Here is an 18232-nt window from a genome sequence, read left to right as displayed (position 1 = left end):
TACTTGGGAAGCTGAGGCAGGAGAATCACTTGAACCTGGGAGGCAGAGGTTGCAGTGAGCCAGAATCACATCACTGCATTCCAGCCTGGGCAACAGACTGAGACTGCGTCTCAAAAAAAAAAAAAAAAAGTTAATTACTTACAGATACTGAAAATAGGCCAGCATGGTGGCACATGCCTGTAATCCCAATACCTTGTGAGGTCGAGGCGGGAAGATCACTTGAGGCCAGGAATTTGAAAACAGCCTGGGCAGCATAGGGAGACCTGTCTCTACTGAAAATAAAAAGAAAACTAACTGGAGGTAGCGGCGTATGCCTACAGTCCTAGCTACTTAGGAGGCTAAGATGGAAGAATCACTTGAGCTCAGGAGTTCGAGGCTGCAGTGAGCTGTTACTCCAGCCTGGGTGATAGAGTCCCTGTCTCTTTAAAAAAAAAAAAAAAAAGAAAATATATAAGTAATTATATCATAGCTCCTTGTAAAACTAAAATAGTAAGCTTAGCATCTCAAACATAAAATTTTGTTAAAAAAATTAATATATATTAAGAGACATCTTCTTTCCTAATTCTAACCTTACAAGGTATTTCAGTAACCAAATTCTATGATTTGTGTATATGATAGGATATTGGGAAATACTGGGAATCAGATAATTATGGCTTAAACTAATCATTATGAACTAATAGTTTTATTTTAGATCCTTACATGTTATAGTTCAGTATGAAGATTTTTTGAAAATCGACTCTAGAAGTTTAATATTAAAGTTGAATGTAACTTTGATTTGGCTTATGTTTAAAAAGAATTTGTTCAAGAACCATTGCACAAGTATTTACTATTTGAAAGAGTTATGACTTTTATCTTGCTTCATTTTTTCCACGATTATATTTTTTAAAACACTGGATGAATTCTTTCTTAAGCTAAGATTTCTACTTTTGGAATGTTCTGTCCCATATGCTTTCAGCCCTGCTTCATGAGTTACTAATATTTTTCTGCAATTTTGGGGGCATTGATTTAAATACCACTGTAATTGACAAGAAGACCTGTTGTTTAGCAGTAAATGGGCTTAGAATGGAATGAAGCTGTCTGCTGTAAATAAAGTAGAAGAGAAGTTGCAAGGGAGAGGAAATGAATATGATTATGATTCCTATGCTGCCTTTTCTGGCTTTGTCTAAAAACCTTTTTTTTTTTTTTTTGCTTGATTACCTCCACATTTTAAAATGAATAGCTAAGATACTACATTTTTAAAAAATCTTATAATTAAGTTTTCCCAAGTAACTATTTAAAATCAAAAATGGTAAAATGCATTTTATGAATGTTAAGCATTTACTTTTAAGTTTGAGCCTCTAGATTGTAAATCTGTTTGGCTTTTGAAAAACTGTATATACTGGAAAAGATTTTCTAGATTCTCTTGCTAGTGTAAGTGTTAATAATACCAGTTCCTGTTTAATTCATTTTCTTTAGGAATTTAGTCTGTGAAAATTTTTTCCTGTAAATATTTTAATGATTTTTAACATTTAGAATATTTAAAAATGTGGAAGGGCATGGTGATTCACATCTGTAATCCCAGCACTTTGGGAAGCTGAGGCGGGCGGATCACCTGAGGTCAGGAGTTCGAGACCAACCTGGCCAATGCAGTGAAACCCCATCTCAACTGAAAGTACAAAAATTAGCTGGACATGGTGGTGGGCGCCTGTAATCCCAGCAGCTCAGGAGGCTGAGGCATGAGAATGGCTTGAACCTGGGAGGCGGAGGTTACAGTGAGCCGAGATTGTGCCCCTGTACTCCAGCCTGGCAACAGAGCGAGACTCCGTCTCAAAAAAAAAAAAAAAGAAAAAGAAAATTAAAAATATTCTAATGTTTTGTGCTGCTCTCAGGATGGAAAGATAATGGACATGTGCCTTTTTATCTGTTACTCCATTTAATTCTCTCTTATTCCATTGGTATTTGCAGCAAACAGTGTAGGTATTATGATGTAAAAAAATGGAGCCATACAAATGAGATCAAATTCCTTTTTCTGCAGTTTCTCTCTTTGGATATAGTTATTTGAGAATTTAGTTGGCTGCTAATAGCTAATTGAAAATTGTTTGGGATGCTCACTTCTTGAAAATCTGCCTATTCCTAGTTTAGAAGAAGAATGTGAATCCTCTCTTTGCACATCTGCGTTAAGAGCCAGGAATCTAGAGCTGTCCCAGGACATGAAAAAAATGACAGCTGTGTTTGAGAAGCTGCAGACTTACATAGCTCTTCTTGCCTTGCCAAGTAAGTATGTTTGTTGCTTAGGGGTCAACTTCAAGGACTTAAGAGTACAAGAAGCTGGAAAAGGGAGATGGTTTAGCTAAGTAGAGTGAGAGGAGCATAGGATCTGGTGTCAGGAAAACTTGAATTCAAATACATTTTATGACCTTAGGCAAAACTCTTGAGCTCTCTGGACTTCTGGTTTTCCATTTATATGATGGAGTTAAATGTTGTGATTATTGAGTTAAATTAAGAATGTATGGCGGGGCCAGGTGACTCACACCTGTTATCCCAACACGTTGGGAGGCTAAGGTGGGAGGATTGCTTGAGGTCAGGAGTTCAAGACCAGCCTGGGCAACACAGGGAGACCCCCATCTCTACAAAAAATTTAAAAATTATCCAGGTGAGGTGTGGTAGCACTTCCCTGTAGTCCCAGCTACTCTGGAGGCTGAGGTGGGAGGATCACTTGAGCTAAGGAGATCAAGGCTACAGTGAGCTATGATCACACCACTGCACTGCAGCCTAGGCAACAAAGCAACACTGTTTCTGAAAGAAATAAGTAATAAAAAGAAAGTGTGTAAATGTCAGACATTGAACATGCATTAAATATTAATTCCCTTCCCTTCCTTCCTCTTTTTTGTGTGGAAAGGAAAAAATCATAAGAATTTTTAGCAGCTTTCCAACAAGTAGCATAGGGGAGCTTTAGTAGTAAAAATGCCATTTGTTCCCGTTTGGCCTAACTTGAAAAAAAAGTATTTTCAGGGCTGGTCGCGGTGGCTCACGCCTGTAATCCCAGCACTTTGGGAGGCTGAGGTGGGCAGATCACCTGAGGTTAGAAGTTCGAGACCAGCCTGACCAACATGGAGAAACCTTGTCTCTACTAAAAATACAAAATGAGCTGGGCGTGGTGGTGCATGCCTATAATCCCAGCTACTCGGAAGGCTGAGGCAGGAGAATCGCTTGAACCCGGGAGGCAGAGGTTGCAGTGAGGTGAGGTTGTGCCATTGCACTCCAGCCTGGGCAGCAATAGCGAAACTCCGTCTCAAAAAAAAAAAAAAAAAAGTATTTTTGGGTAACTGAATGGAGCTCAGTTTAAATGACATTTTTAAGAATGCCATAATTTTTCTGGTACTATGATTTTTGGTTTAACAGCATTATTGTGATGTAATTTACATACCATACAGTGTGTTAATTTAAAGTTTACAATTCAGTGGTTTTTAGTATATTCACAGGAATGTGCATTGTTACTACAGTAAATTTTGGAACATTTTTATCACCCAAAGAAGAAACCTTGTGTATTTTAGCTATCGCCCTCCTATTCCCCTGTTCCACCTCTCCCTAGCCCGAAAGCCCTAGTAATTTACATTCTGTCTATATATTTGCCAATTCTACCCATTTCATATAAATGGAATAATATAGTAAGTAGTCATTTCTGACTTCTTTCACTTAGCATCGTGCTTTTTAAGATTCATAGAAGTTGTAGCATGTATCAGTACTCAATTCCTTTTTATTGCAGAATAATATTACATTTTATGGATGTATCACATTTTACTTACCCATTTGTCATGTAGTGGACATTTGGGTTGTTTCTACCTTTTGGCTATTACAAATAATGATGCTGTTGACATTCATGTACAAGTTTCTTTGTGGATATCTCTTTTCATTTCTTTGGGGTTTATAACTAGGAATGGAATTCCTGGGTCATGTGACAACTCTGCTTAACTGTTTGAGGAGCTGCTGGAGTGTTTTCCAAAGTACTGTACCATTTTACATTCCTACCAGCAGTGTTTGAGGGTTCTAATTTCTCCACATCCTCTTCAGTGCTTGCTATTACTTGGTTTTTTGATTGTAGCCATTCTGGTGGGTATTAACTGGTATCTCGTTGTGGTTTTCACTTGCATTTCCCTGATTGCAAGTGATGTTGACTAGGTTTTAATGTACTTATTGGCCATTTGTATATCTTCTTTGGAGAAATGTTTATTGAGATCTTTTCTCCATTTTTCAGTTAGGTTGGCTGTTTATTATTGAGTTGTAAGAGTTCTTTATGTATTATACATACAAGTCCCTTACTGGATATTTGATTTACAATATTTTCTTCCATTTTATAGGTTGTCTTTTAACTTTCTTGATAGTGTCCTTTGAGGAACAAAAGTGTTCAATTTTGATGAAGTCCAATTCTCCATTTTTGTTGTTGTTGTTGTTGCTGATGCTTTTGATGTCATATCTAAGAATCCACTGTCAAATCTGAGGTTATGAAGACTTACCCTATGTTTTCTTCTAAGAGACACTTACACTTCAGTTTATGATTAATTTTGAGTTATTTATTTATTTGTTTGTTTATTTTTAGACAGAGTCTCACTGTGTCACCCAAGCTGGAGTGCAGTGACACACTCTCAGCTCACTGCAAACTCCGCCTCCCAGATTCAAGCGGTTCTCCTGCTTCAGCCTCCTGAGTAGCTGGGACTATGGGTACGCACCACTGCACCTGGCTAATTTTTGCATTTTTAGTAGAGATGGGGGGTCTCACCATGTTGGCCAGGCTGGTCTCGAACTCCTAGCCTCAGGTGATCTGCCTGCCTCAGCCTCCCAAAGTGCTGGGATTACAGGCGTGAGCCACCACACCAAGCCTCATTTTGAGTTAATTTTTGTATATGATGCCTGTGGCTATGCAGTTGTCCCAGCACCATTTGTTGAAAAACCTGTTCTTTCCTTATTGAATGGTCTGGGTACCCTTGTGGAGAATCAGTTGACTGTAGATATACAGATTTATTTCTGGATTCTCAGGTCTATTTCATTGATCTGTCCTACACCAGTACCATAATATCTTGATTATTGTTGCTTTATACCAAATTTTGAGATCAGGAAGTGTGAGCCCTCCTACTTTGTTCTTTTTTTCCAAGATTGTTTTGGTTATTTGAGGTCCCTTGCAATCCCGTATGAATTTTAGAATCAGCTTGTGTCGATTTCTACAAAGAAGTCAGTTGGGATTCTGATAGGGATTTGCATTGAACTTGTAGATCACTTTGGAGAGGGTTGTGAGTTGAATTGTGTCCCCCAAAATAATATGTGAAGTTCTAACTATCAGTACCTGTATGTGTGATCTCCTGTGGAAATAGGATCTCTGCAGATGTCATCAAATTAAGATGAGGTCATACTGGATTAAAGAGAGTCCTAAATCCAATGAATGGGATCCTTATAAGGAGAGAGAGATTTGGAGACAGAGACACAAAGAATTTGGGATTTGGAGACAGAGACACGAGGGGGAAGGCCATGTGAAGACAGATGCAGGGATTGGAATTATGCTACCACAGCCAAGTAACACCGAGGGCCAACAGAAGCTGGAAGAGGCAAGAAAGAATTCTCCCTTAGCGCCTTTGGGGAGAGTGTGACCCTTGCCAACACCTTGATTTTGGACTTCTGGCCTCTAGAACTGTGAGAGAACAAATTTCTGTTGTTTTAAGCCAACTTGTTTGTGGTACTTCATTAGAGCAGCCCTAGGAAATTAATACAGGGAGTATTGTCATCTAAGCTTAGTCGTCTGATTCATGAACATGGTATGTTTTCCCATTTATGTAGCTCTTTAATTTCTTTAAACACATCTTCCAGTTTTTAGCATATAAGTTTTGTGCCATGATATTGCTTCTCAGAGGATTCAGCCTTGGGCATGCACACAGTCACCCTGGGATGACGATGGTGGCAGGGCTCTCCTTCACTGTCTCCTTCCTTGATCACACCCACGTTTAAGCTCCGCTGATTGCTGATTCATTGCTCTCATTTTCAATATACTGTGGGGCATCAATTGTCTATTCAGGGAATCAATTCAGTTTGGGCTCTTTTATAGGTATACTTATAGACCTAGCGTATGCCTAGCAGGGATAGTTTTTTGAGATCAGTGTTTGAGCTTCATTCTGACCCCAGGAGGGCTCTTGTTAGCTATTTCTGTTTCTGGTTCTCTCTGGTAAACCAGCCAGCCCACAGTTTAACTTATATCTCTAATAAATCTACCAATTTCTTCTTCATTGCTTTCACCACAGCTATAATTTTTTAGAGTACACCCTTAGGCTTGAACTTCTCCACACCCTATTACAAATTAAGTCAGTTCCTTAAGAAGAGATTCAGAGCTGTTGTTCTAAGGCTTGCTTATCTCCTGGGCTAAATCTCTGGGGGCTGGGGACAGTGGTCATACTTTTCTCTAAGTGGCACCCCCTTGTTAGAAACTGAGCACTTAGTGGAGGGGGTAGGCAGCAGCCCCCGGTGTCCTTGGTCTGCCTCTTTCATGGTGGAACTCCTGTTGATGAGCTGGGGCAAGGGTGATCAGGGCCCCACTTTTCTTGTCAGCACCATGCCCAAGAGAGCCTCCATCCTAGGAGTAGGGGCTGGGTGAAAGAAGGGGAACGTTCCCCGCCTCTGTCCACACTTGCTCAGAATTTAGTTTCAGTAACAGGTAGCTGGGAGCAAGAGGAGAAATCTAGACCTCTCTAGGAGTTGGGAGAGAGGAAGTCCTGTATTCTTGGCTATACCTATTGGGAATGGAGTTTCTTTCTCCCTGAGCTGTGGGAGGGAGGTAGTGATTCTTGGTTTAAATACCATAGACTCTCACTGTTATTACTGAGTTGTTACAGATTTTCTTGAGTAAATCATGTGCTGTGTTGCCCTTAGAACCGTTTCTAGAGACTTTGATTGTCCTTTTTGCAAATTTTACCAGTTTTGCAGAGGGCAAGCAGGTCCACAGAGCTCCTCATGCTGACATGGCAGAAGCAGAACTCTGTGATATTTGGGTAAGAGTGTTTCAGCGATGTTCAACAAATAATGTGTAGGGAATGAAAAATGTCCTATGTAATAACAAGGTAAAAATTCACAAAGACTTTCGTTTTACAAAGAATCATGACAGACTTAATCCTCCCTAACAACTGAATTTTGTTTCTCAACCATTAAGAAATATTTGTGGACGTAGGAGATGCAAATCATTTAGATGTGTTTATGTGTATCACCATTATGTCTGAATGTATCTGCCAAGATTTTAAGAGCCATTATTTCTAGCATATTACAAGCAGTCTTCATTCTCTGTCTTCTCAAAAGTAGAGGGGTACAGTGGGCAGTCCATTTTTCAGGAAAATGCTTAGATTTGTGATTTTGATTTCCTAGGTACAGAGCCAGATGGACTCCTTCGGACAAACTACAGTTCTGTGTTAACAAATGTTGGTGCTGCTCTGCATGGATTTCATGAGATTATGAAAGGTAGGCCTTGAAAAAGAACGTAAGCTTAAAACCTTTGCCCAACTTCCTTCGATCTGCCTGAATAAGATTTAAACAAACACTGCCGGGGTAATAGACCCCAGATAAAGGCTTAGTAGCATTTGGCTTATGTTGAGTGCACAGCTCACTGCCTTCTGCTTTTCCCTTCTGCTTTATTTCTGGAGGTAAATGAAGTGCTGAAGAGAAATCCTTGTGTACAGTACTTTAGCCAGAAATACATTACACTGACTTTAGGCAGGTGTGTGAATTGTACGACACCAGACATGCTATTCAGAGGCCTTTTGCAAAATACATTGCACTTCTTAGAGCCCAAGCACAAAGGAATTGAGGAAACCAAGGCTTCAAGTCCCCAGAAGGAATACACTAACTTTCCACCATCCTGTGCATTTTAATGTTTTAAATGCCTTTTAAAGTCCTGTCTTATTGGACGTAGCCATAAGAAATGAAAGTCTGGTTTTACATTTTGGTCAGTTTTCAATTGCTTCTGTGCTCCTAAAAATGTAGTCTGCTGAAAGGCCGAGGGGAACCTTTTAAAGCATTTCATGTGCTTCTTAGTGTGTGATTGTAGGTTTTTTTTCCCATTCTTTTCCTTTTAGAGACTGTTGGGGTAGGGAAAGCAGGGGAAGGAGAAGAGGGACAGAAGCAATCATTAAGGACTATTGGAAATAGTCCAGATGCCTAGATGATTCATTGTGTTTAGTTAACAATTAGTGACCAATTACTAATTGCACAGAATTTAAAAATTATTTTTAGGCCGGGCGCGGTGGCTCAAGCCTGTAATCCCAGCACTTTGGGAGGCCAAGATGGGCAGATCACGAGGTCAGGAAATCGAGACCATCCTGGCTAATACGGTGAAACCCCGTCTCTACTACAAAATACAAAAAACTAGCCGGGCGACGAGGCGGGCGCCTGTAGTCCCAGCTACTCGGGAGGCTGAGACAGGAGAATGGCGTGAACCCGGGAGGCGGAGCTTGCAGTGAGCTGAGAGCCGGCCACTGCACTCCAGCCCGAGCGGCAGAGCGAGACTCCGTCTCAAAAAAAAAAAAAAAAAAAAAAAAATTATTTTTAAAAACCTAAAGCTGTGTTTCATAACATGGAAAAGAGGGATATATTGGGGGACCTGATCTATGGCACAGGGATTCATTCTTAGTCTCAGCAGTATTACCAAGCACCAGTTTACTATTCACACTAGAGTATGGGCCTTTCTATGGCTTGTATTCAATTATAAGGAACTTTATAATTTTTTTGAGATTGAGTTTCACTTTATTGCCCAGGCTGGAGTGCAGTGGTGTGATCTCCGCTCACTGCAGCCTTTGCCTCCTGGGTTCAAGTGATTCTTCTGCCTCAGCCTCCTGCGTAGCTGAGATTATGGATGCACACCACCATGCCCGGCTAAGTTTTGTATTTTTGGTAGAGATGGGCCTGGCTGGTCTTGAACTCTTGACCTCAGGTGACCCACCTGCCTTGGCCTCCCAAAGTGCTGGGGCTACAGGCGTGAGCCACTGTGCCTGACCCCAATTATAAGGAACTTTGAATGTCACTGTACTTACAGAATTAGCCTTAGTTTCAGAAATCACAAGTTGGATAGGCAATATGGATGGTAGTTAATGATATTCAACTCCAGTCCTACAGAATTTAGTTTGGTCTATAGAAAAATCCAAGAGATGTTGCTTTTTTCCTGTGCGGCTTTTGGTTTGAGGAGCTAAGACTCAGTTGTAGTCCTCTCTTCCAGAATTTTACTTAGCCTAGAACCAGGCCATTGAAACCTCAAGTACCTCTGTAGCTACAAGTTTTTTAGTTTTGTTTTAAAATGTTTCCTCTGCTGGCTGGGTGCAATAGCTGACGCTTATAATCCCAGCATTTTGGGAGGCCAAGTGGGAAGATTGCTTGAGCCCAAGAATTTGAGACTAGCCTGGGCAACATAGGGAGACCCTGTCTCTACAAAATGAAACAAGAAAGTGAAAAAAAAATAAATTTTCCTATGCTAATACAGATTGAGCATTCTTAATATGATAATCTGAAATCCAAAATGCCTCAAAATCTGAAACTTTTCAAGTGCCATCATGACACCACAAGTGGAAAATTCCACACTTGCCCTCACATGACATGATAAAGTTGTAGTGAAAACTTAGTTTCATGCACAAAATTATTAAAAATATCGTACAAAATTACCTTCAGGCTGTATGTATAAGGTATATATGAAACATAAATGAATTTCTTATTTAAACTTGGATCCCATCCCCAAGATACCTTCTTATGTATACGCAAATATTCCAAAATCTGAAGAAATCTGAAGTCCAAAACACTGCTGGTCCTAAGCTTTTTGGATAAGGGATTCTTAATTTATTGGATGATAGCTTGGTCTCAGTGTAAACAGAGGGATTTATGAAAATATGTATCCGACATGGAATTAAAACAGAAGTGACTTAATTATTTAACAAGTGGCATTTTGTTTTGTAAAAGAGGAGTATATGTAGTCACTTCCAAATGTTGAAGGAGCTGAGAAACCAAAGAATGAGGCAGACAAATCCACTTTGTTGGTATAGGGTGATTTATTGGGGTAGTTTATAGACAGAAGAATGGTGTTGGGGCAGTCATAAGACAGGAAGGTCTTTGTACTGCAACCTCCCAGGCACAGGGCTTATATCTTGAGGGAAAAGTACATGTGCTCTGGAAGGAATGTGTAAGTGGGTATAGCATCACAGCCTATGATTTTTTGTAACAGTATCAAGGGTTATTTTGGAGGAAACTTATAGTGAATACATGTTTTTATATAAAGAGTAATATATCAACTAGACATTTTGGAGGTATTCCCAGACTCGGGGTTAGCCAGAAGTTATATAGCAGATTAGCATTTAAAAGAAAGACAGTTTTTTTTTGTTTTGTTTTGTTTTTTATGATTTTGACTTTATTCTAAAGTGACTATAGTATAGTCTGTAGTTGTAGTTATGAAAATATATAGACCAGTGTTTCCCAAAGTTTAGTATATATACACATCATCAGATGACTTTTTTTTTCCCCCAACTTTTATCTTAAGTTCAGGGGTAAATGTGCAGGATGTGCAGGTTTGTTACATAGTTAAATGTGTGCCATAGTGATTAGCTGCACAGATCATCCTATCCCCTAGACAGTAAGCCCAACATCCATTTGTCATTCTTCCTGATGCTCTCCCTCCTCCCATCCCCCACCCTCCATCAGGCTCCTGTCTGTCTTGTTCCCTGGCATGTGTCCATGTGTTCTCATCATTCAGCTTCCATTGACAAGTGAGAACATGCAGTATTTGATTTTCTGTTTCTGCATTAGTTTGCTGAGGATAATGGCTTCTAGCTCCATCCGTGTACTTGCAAAGGACATAATCTCATTCCTTTTTATGGCTGCATAGTATTCCGTGGTGTATATGTATTACATTTGCTATAAAATAAAGATACTTTTTTTTTTGAGATGGGTCTTGCTCTGTCACCCAGGCTGGAGTACAGTGCTGTGATCTTGGCTCACTGCAATCTTTGCCTGCTAGGTTCAAGCGATTCTCCTGCCTCAGCCTCCTGAGTAGCTGGGACTACGGGTGTGCGTCACCATGCCGACTCATTTTTTTGTATTTTTAATAGAGACAGGATTTCGCCATGTTGGCCAGGCTGGTTTCAAACTCCTGACCTCAAGTGATCCGTCTGCCTCGGTCTCTCAAAGTTTTGGGATTATAGGCGTGAGCCACTGCACCTGGCCCAATGTCAAAATCCGAAAATTCACAGGAAACCATGAAAGGGGCCTGAATAGCCAAAGCAAGCAGCTCAAACAATAAAGCTGCAGGCATCACATTAACTGACTTGTACTGCTTTATAAAGTCATTTAGCAAAGTAGTGCACATAGTATTTTACCCTTCTCTACCCTCTTCCTTGTAATGTACAATGAGAAACAGAACAGAGTACACATTGTTCCAACCCAAAGTGCTGGGATTATGGGCGTGAGGTACCGCACTGGCCAAGAGTGTCTTTATTTTAAATGCTAATCAACCATGTAACTTCTGACTAACCCTGAGTCTGGGAATGCCTCCAAAATGTCAATTTAATATATTACTCTTTCTTGTTTTTTATTTTTAAAATTTCTTTTTTTTTTTTAATAGAGGTGGGGTCCTTCTGTGTTTTCCAGGCTGGTCTCAAACTCCTGGACTCAAGTGATCCTTCTGCTTCAGTCTCCCAAAGTGCTGGGATTACAGGCCTGAACTACCGTGCCCAGCCTAATATATTACTCTTTATATAGGAATACCTATTCACTGTAAGATTCCTTCAAAACAAACTTTGATGCTATTACAAATCATAGGCTGTGATTCCTGTAGCCACCCACACATTCCTTCCAGAACACGCATACTTTTTCCCCAAGATATAAGCCCTGCATTTGGGGGTTTGCCATGCAGCGATCTGTTTTGCAACCACCAAAGACCATGCTTCTGTCTGTAAGTTCCTCCTAGTAAATCTTCCTATACCAATAAACTGGATTTGCCTGCCTCCTTTTTTGATTTCTCGGCTCCTTCAGCATTTGGGGGTTGTGCTGCAAATACAGCCCTTTCAAGGAACATATTCTAAGTGATAATTGTTTGATCTTTAGTCTCAGAGGTCTAAAGTTGGTAGACTTATGGGAAACATAAAAGGAAAAATAAATCTATGGTCTAAGCCACATGATTCTTTTGTTCATTTTGGAGTTAAAATTTAATGTCAAGAAACACGCTAAATAATTAAAAATAAACTTTTTTTTTTTTTTTAAGACAGAGTCTTGCTCTGTTGCCTAGGCTGGACTATAGTGGCATGATCTTGGCTCACTGCAACCTCCTACTCCTGGGTTCAAGCAATTTTTGTGCCTCTGGCACCCGAGTAGCTGGGATTACAGGCACATGCCACTACACCCAGCAATTTTTGCATTTTTAGTAGAGATGGGGTTTTGCCATGTTGGCCAGGCTGGTCTTGAACTCCTGACCTCCAGTGATCTGCCCACCTCGGTCTCCCAAAGTGCTGGATTACAGGCGTGAGCCACTGCATCCTGCCAAGAGTAAACCTTTTGATTGCGAGAATGACTATAATCAAGCTACAATAGCATTATTCTTAGTATTGTCCTTTTTTCATGAGTACCTCAATTACCATCAACCAAGATTGCTTACCAGCCAAATTGTATTATTATAACATTGTATACTTCCAGTAAAATATTGAGTAAAACTGATGTGTAGAAAAAAAATGTTTGTTAGGGATGAGCAAGCTCTGTATGCAAAAAGCATTCAGTACTTATAGGCTGTTGGTGGGATGTCAATTGGTTCAACCCCTATGGAAAGCTGTATGGAGATTTCTCTCATTTTTAGAGTTCTAAAAATAAAATTACCATTCGACCCAGCAATCCCACTACTGGGTATTAACAATCCCACTATTATGTTCACCATTTGGCTGATGGGCTCAACAGAAGTCCAAACCCCAGTATTACACAATATGCCCGCATAACAAACCTGCACATATACTCCCTGCCTCTAAAATAAAATATAGAAAACATAACAAAAAACATTCAGCATCCTAATTGAATTTTTATATACTTGGACATCTTATGACTATATTGAGGATAATTTCTTTTCAAAAATATATTGAATGTAATAGTAATGTGCCAATTGGTTGGTTCCTTTTCTGTGACAGCTGTACCATAGTAATGTAATGAGTTAACAATAGGAAAAACTGGCTAACAGGTGTAATGAAACTCTAAAACTATCCTAAATCAAAGGCGTATTTATACAAGTGTATATAAATATAGGAATATATTAATTATTTTTAAATTCCCTAGTTTTAAAACGTTAGTGAAAATAATCTCATTCATGGACCATAGTAATCTTGAGTTAAAATATCATGATCATTTCAGGTTAAATCTCAAATACTATTTATTTGCAAATAGTCTTATTTCCTCCATTAATTATCTGTAGTCTAAAATCAACTAAATTTCTTGATTCTGAATGAATGATATTCTCTGTGTACAAAATGACTATAAAAATTTTCATGTTTTGTGATTTACATATATAAATATATAATTGCATATATTAGCTAATATATACAATTGTATATACAATTGATATATTATTAACTAATATATGCAATTATATATAATATAACTAATATATATGTGTATATATGTATGCCTCTTCTATGCTTTCCTAACTACAGGCCTTTATTGTAATATCCTTGGACTGGAGATGGTTGCACAGGAAGCCAGGCACTGGAGTATCCAATCCGTATTTGGCTGTGCAGATGTTTCTCATTGCTAGTTAGGGTGTGCACTAGAAAACTAGCTACGGTCCAGTAAGGATTGTGAGACATTGTGGTTGTGTGGGCTATTCCTTTCCAGCCTCTTGGGTTGTTTATCTAAGTACAAGATCTTTTCTCCTTGATGCCTGTTATACTATCAAAACAGTGGTTTTTAACTGGTAAATACTGGTCAGGATCATTTACCCAATGTTAGAATTAATACTCCGATGAGGAAATCTTGGTAGCTGTAGTAAAGACAACCAAGGTGGTGTTCAGAGATCCTTACTTCTCTCTGTTCTTTCCATGTAGATTTGTGACCTAATTGATATTCAGTGCAATCCTGACACTTGAGACCATTCTTTGTCAAATTTACTTTATAAATTTAGAAGAATAGATGTGAGAAATGAATGGGGTGGTTATCTGTATGTGACTTACATATAGACAATAATGAATTTTCATTTAATTGGTTTTATAGATATTTCCAAACATTATAGTCAAAAAGCTACAATAGAGCATGAACTTCCAACAGCAACACAGAAGCTGATAACAACTAATGACTGTATCCTGTCATCAGTAGTGGCGTTAACAAATGGAGCAGGAAAGGTAATTCTTTTCTGGCTTATATTGATGTTAAAACTCTTAAATATATGCTTTTTTTCTGAATGACATAGGAAACTGGATCTGTAAAAGGATTTTGGAATATAAGGGTTTAAGGTAAAATAAAGCTGTCTCCCTTTCCTCTGCTTCCTACCCAGTATTTACTCTGGCGTATTATTTTAAGAAAGGGATCTCTCGCTATGTTGCCAGGCTTGACTCAAACTGCTGGACTCAGGGGAGTCTCCTGGGTGGCGGGGACTATAGGCACATGCACTGCATGCTGCTTCCCTACCTAATGTTTAAAGCACTATGACAATGACTGTTGAGCATTTGTCTTGAGTGTATAGATCACTCCCTGTTTATGTTTTAATGCAGTATTGGATGATTAGAAGATTCTAGGTAGTCTCAATATAGATCCTTGTGTATATGAAGGGTCTGCCATATACAACACCGGGAACATACAAAAAAAGAAAACAAACCCACCACAATATACGTTCCATTAATATTTTATTTTTTTCCTCCTAGTGTTTTTGTATTTTTTTTTTTTTTGGTAACACTTGTGATAATACTACCTCTGTGGTTTTGTATCTTAACAAGTACTTTAAAGTGACTTCAACGTGTGTCTTTTCGTTGAACCTTTAGTAGTAGGTCATGATCGTCTGGATCATTAAATACTTAATTTTCACTGTAAACTGAGTCAAGTGCAGTTTCTTTAAGAATCCTTTGATAAGCCAGGTGCAGTGGCGAACACCTATAATCCCAGCGCTTCGAGAAGCTGAGGCGGGAGTATTGCTTGAGCCCAGGAGTTCAAGACCAGCCTGGGCAACATGTCAAGACCTCATCCCTACAAAATTAAAAAATTAGCCAAGCATGGTGATGTGCGTCTGTGGTCCCCGCTTCTTGATTGACCCAGGAGGTTGAGGCTGCAGTGAGTCGTGTTTGAGCCACCACACACTAGCCTAGGTGGCAGAGCAAGACCCTATCTCCAAAAAAAGAGAATGTTTTGGTCATGGATATTCCTTTTTCAGCAGAAGTTATATTCTCAGAGTGTGCGTTCATGTGGCTGTCATCAACAACTTTAATGATTAAGATTTCTCTGAGAATGTCCTACATGTATAAAACCAAAAGGACTGTGTTCAGAACTATCTTAGCCCATTTATTTCAGCAGACTGAGCGTGATTTCCAAAGGAAATGCTTATCTCTGTGTCTGTCTTTATATACTATTCTGCTTCTGACAGGTTGACCATAATAGGAACAAATATTCTTCAAGTGATTTACAAGTCAGAAATGATCATAAATCATGTTAGACATTCCAGTGTCATCTTTTTCAAAGTTGAACTGGTCTTGTGACCACTTGCTATAGTGTGGGGTCATGATTAAAACGTGTTATCTTTAGATTCTGTCAGCTTACAGATCTATGTGGACAGGATTCCTGAGCCAGAGGACCATCCCCACGGCCTTCTTTTTCACCTCCTTCATCCACGGCATGCCAGATGCTTTCGGAGGATAATCCTAACTTTGATTCAGTTGAGAAAAATTCTACAAAGAGAGAATGTTGGTATTTTATGAATCTTTGTATTTGCCAACTGTTTTTTTTTTTTTTTTTGAGACGGAGTCTCGCTCTGTTGCCCAGGCTGGAGTGCAGTGCCGCCATCTCAGCTCACTGCAAGCTCCACCTCCAGGGTGCACACCATTCTCACGCCTCAGCCTTCCGAGTAGCTGGGACTAAAGGCTCCCACCACCGCTCCCGGCTAGTTTTGTTTTTGTATTTTTAGTAGAGGCGGGGTTTCACTGTGTTAGCCAGGATGGTCTCGATCTCCTGAGAACTCTGAAATAATTAAATACTTGTATATTTCATAGTTTATTTTAGCTTTACTTTGCCTGAAACCATAAAATGTCATCTCAAGGAAAGGTATCTGATCTTCACTCTGGAATTTTAATAAATGGTTTTCAACTAAAATATTTGAACTAATGTTAGTTGGTGTCAGCTTAATACTAAATACTTAGCTGATATGATTTGATTAACCTAATTTTACAGTTTGTAATTTCTTTAAGAGCCCAGTAGAAGAGTGTAGTATATTCATATTAAAGAAAGTCTGGAAAATGTAGAAATATTAGAAAAAAGAAAATAAACCTCACAATATACTACCACGATCCAGATGCTAACACTGTGTGAATCCATGTCATTCACAAGGACTATATAGCTCAAGATATTTGGAATCCTTACTTTATTGAATACTACCTAACATAGAATTTCATTTGATATAGTAAAATATCAGTGAAAAATATAACCTTTCAGACCATTAGTAATTAATTTTTGACCAATTTTTGCCAAAGTAGAATACTCTGTTTTACAAATTACTTTTTAAAATTTACCAAACTACAATATTCTTTAATTTATACAAGACTGTAACTTTTCTGGCTAAAGCATTTAGCCAGAATGGGAGGCTCAGGCAAGAGGATTACTTGAGTCCAGGAGGTTGAGGCTGCAGTGAGGCCTCCTGCCTCAGTCTCCCAAGTAGCTGGGACCACAGACGCACACTGCCATGCCTGGCTAATTTTTCAATTTTGAAGAGTTGAGGTCTTGCCATATTGCCTAGGCTGGTCTTGAACTCTGGGCTCAAGCAATACCCCCACCTCATCCTCAAAGTGTTGGGATTACAGGTGTGAGCCACTGCACCTGGTTTATCAAAGGATTCTTAAAGAAACTGCACTTTGGGCTGGGTGCAGTGGCTCACGCCTGTAACCCCAGCACTTTGGGAGGCCGAGGTGGGTGGATCACGAGGTCAGGAGATCGAGACCACGGTGAAACCCCGTCTCTACTAAAAATACAAAAAAAATTAGCCGGATGCGGTGGCAGGCACCTGTAGTCCCAGCTACTTGGGAGGCTGAGGCCAGAGAATGGTGTGAACCCAGGAGGTGGAGCTTGCAGTGAGTCGAGATCGCGCCACTGCACTCCAGCCTGGGGTGACAGTTGAGACTCCATCTCAAAAAAAAAAAAAAAAAAAGAAAGAAAGAAACTGCACTTTGGGCTGGGCATGGTGGCTCACCTGAGGTCTGGAGTTTGAGACCAGCCTGGCCAACATGGTGAAACCCCATCTCTACTAAACACACAAAATTAGGCCAGGTGCAGTGGCTCACGCCTGTAACCCTAGCACTTTGGGAGCCCGAGGTGGGCAGATCACGAGGTCAGGAGTTCGAGACCAGCCTGACCAACATGGTGAAAACCCGTCTCTACTAAAAATACAAAAATTAACTGGGCGTGGTGGTACACGCCTGTAATCCCAGCTACTGGGGCAGCTGAGCCAGGAGAATGGCTTGAACCCAGGAGGGGGAGGTTGCAGTGAGCATAGATTATGCCACCGCCCTCCAGCCTGGATGACAGAGCAAGACTCTGTCTCAAACAAACAGACAAAAATACAAAAATTACCTGGGTCTGGTGGCAGGCATCTGTAATCCCAGCTACTCAGGTGGCTGAGGCGGGAGAATCAGTCAAACCCAGGAGACGGAGGTGGCAGTGAGCCGAGATCATGCCACTGCACTCCAGCCTGGGCAACAGAGCAAGATGCCAACTCAAAAAAAGAAAAAGAAAAAAAAAAGGAAACCACACTTTGGTCAGTTTGTAGTGAAAATTAAGTATTTAATGATCCAGATGATCATGATCTACTATTAAAGGTTCAATGGAAAGACACATGTTAAAGTCACTTTAAAGTACTTGTTAAGATACAAAACCACAGAAGTAGTATTATCACAAGTATTACCAAACACTAGAGATTCAAAATCATGGCTCAGAAAGTTATAGCAATAGATCTTTGTGGCTGCTTACATAGAGTTAACAAATGTTAAATCTGTAAATGACAGTCTACTGAATTTTCAGTCTTTCTTTT

At 39.7% G+C, this 18232-nt stretch overlaps 1 protein-coding gene across 6 annotated transcripts in view; it reads left to right on the top strand.

The window, feature by feature from the left end:
• Positions 1-18232, top strand: part of PPP1R21 (protein phosphatase 1 regulatory subunit 21) — a 78924-nt gene that overhangs the window by 37696 nt on the left and 22996 nt on the right. For all 6 annotated transcript variants that reach the window (XM_033175770.1, XM_033175773.1, XM_033175768.1 and 3 more), the window contains exons 12-14: positions 2117-2253; positions 7375-7467; positions 14224-14351. In XM_033175770.1, coding sequence (XP_033031661.1) covers positions 2117-2253; positions 7375-7467; positions 14224-14351 — 358 coding nt within the window. The remainder of the gene's footprint in view (positions 1-2116; positions 2254-7374; positions 7468-14223; positions 14352-18232) is intronic.

The sequence above is a fragment of the Trachypithecus francoisi genome, unplaced genomic scaffold (genome assembly GCF_009764315.1).
Source record: "Trachypithecus francoisi isolate TF-2019V2 unplaced genomic scaffold, Tfra_2.0 Lachesis_group17, whole genome shotgun sequence".
Classification (NCBI taxonomy): Eukaryota; Metazoa; Chordata; class Mammalia; order Primates; family Cercopithecidae; genus Trachypithecus; species Trachypithecus francoisi.
Note: the sequence above shows the minus strand (reverse complement) of the source record. Positions and strands in the feature narration are given on the sequence as shown.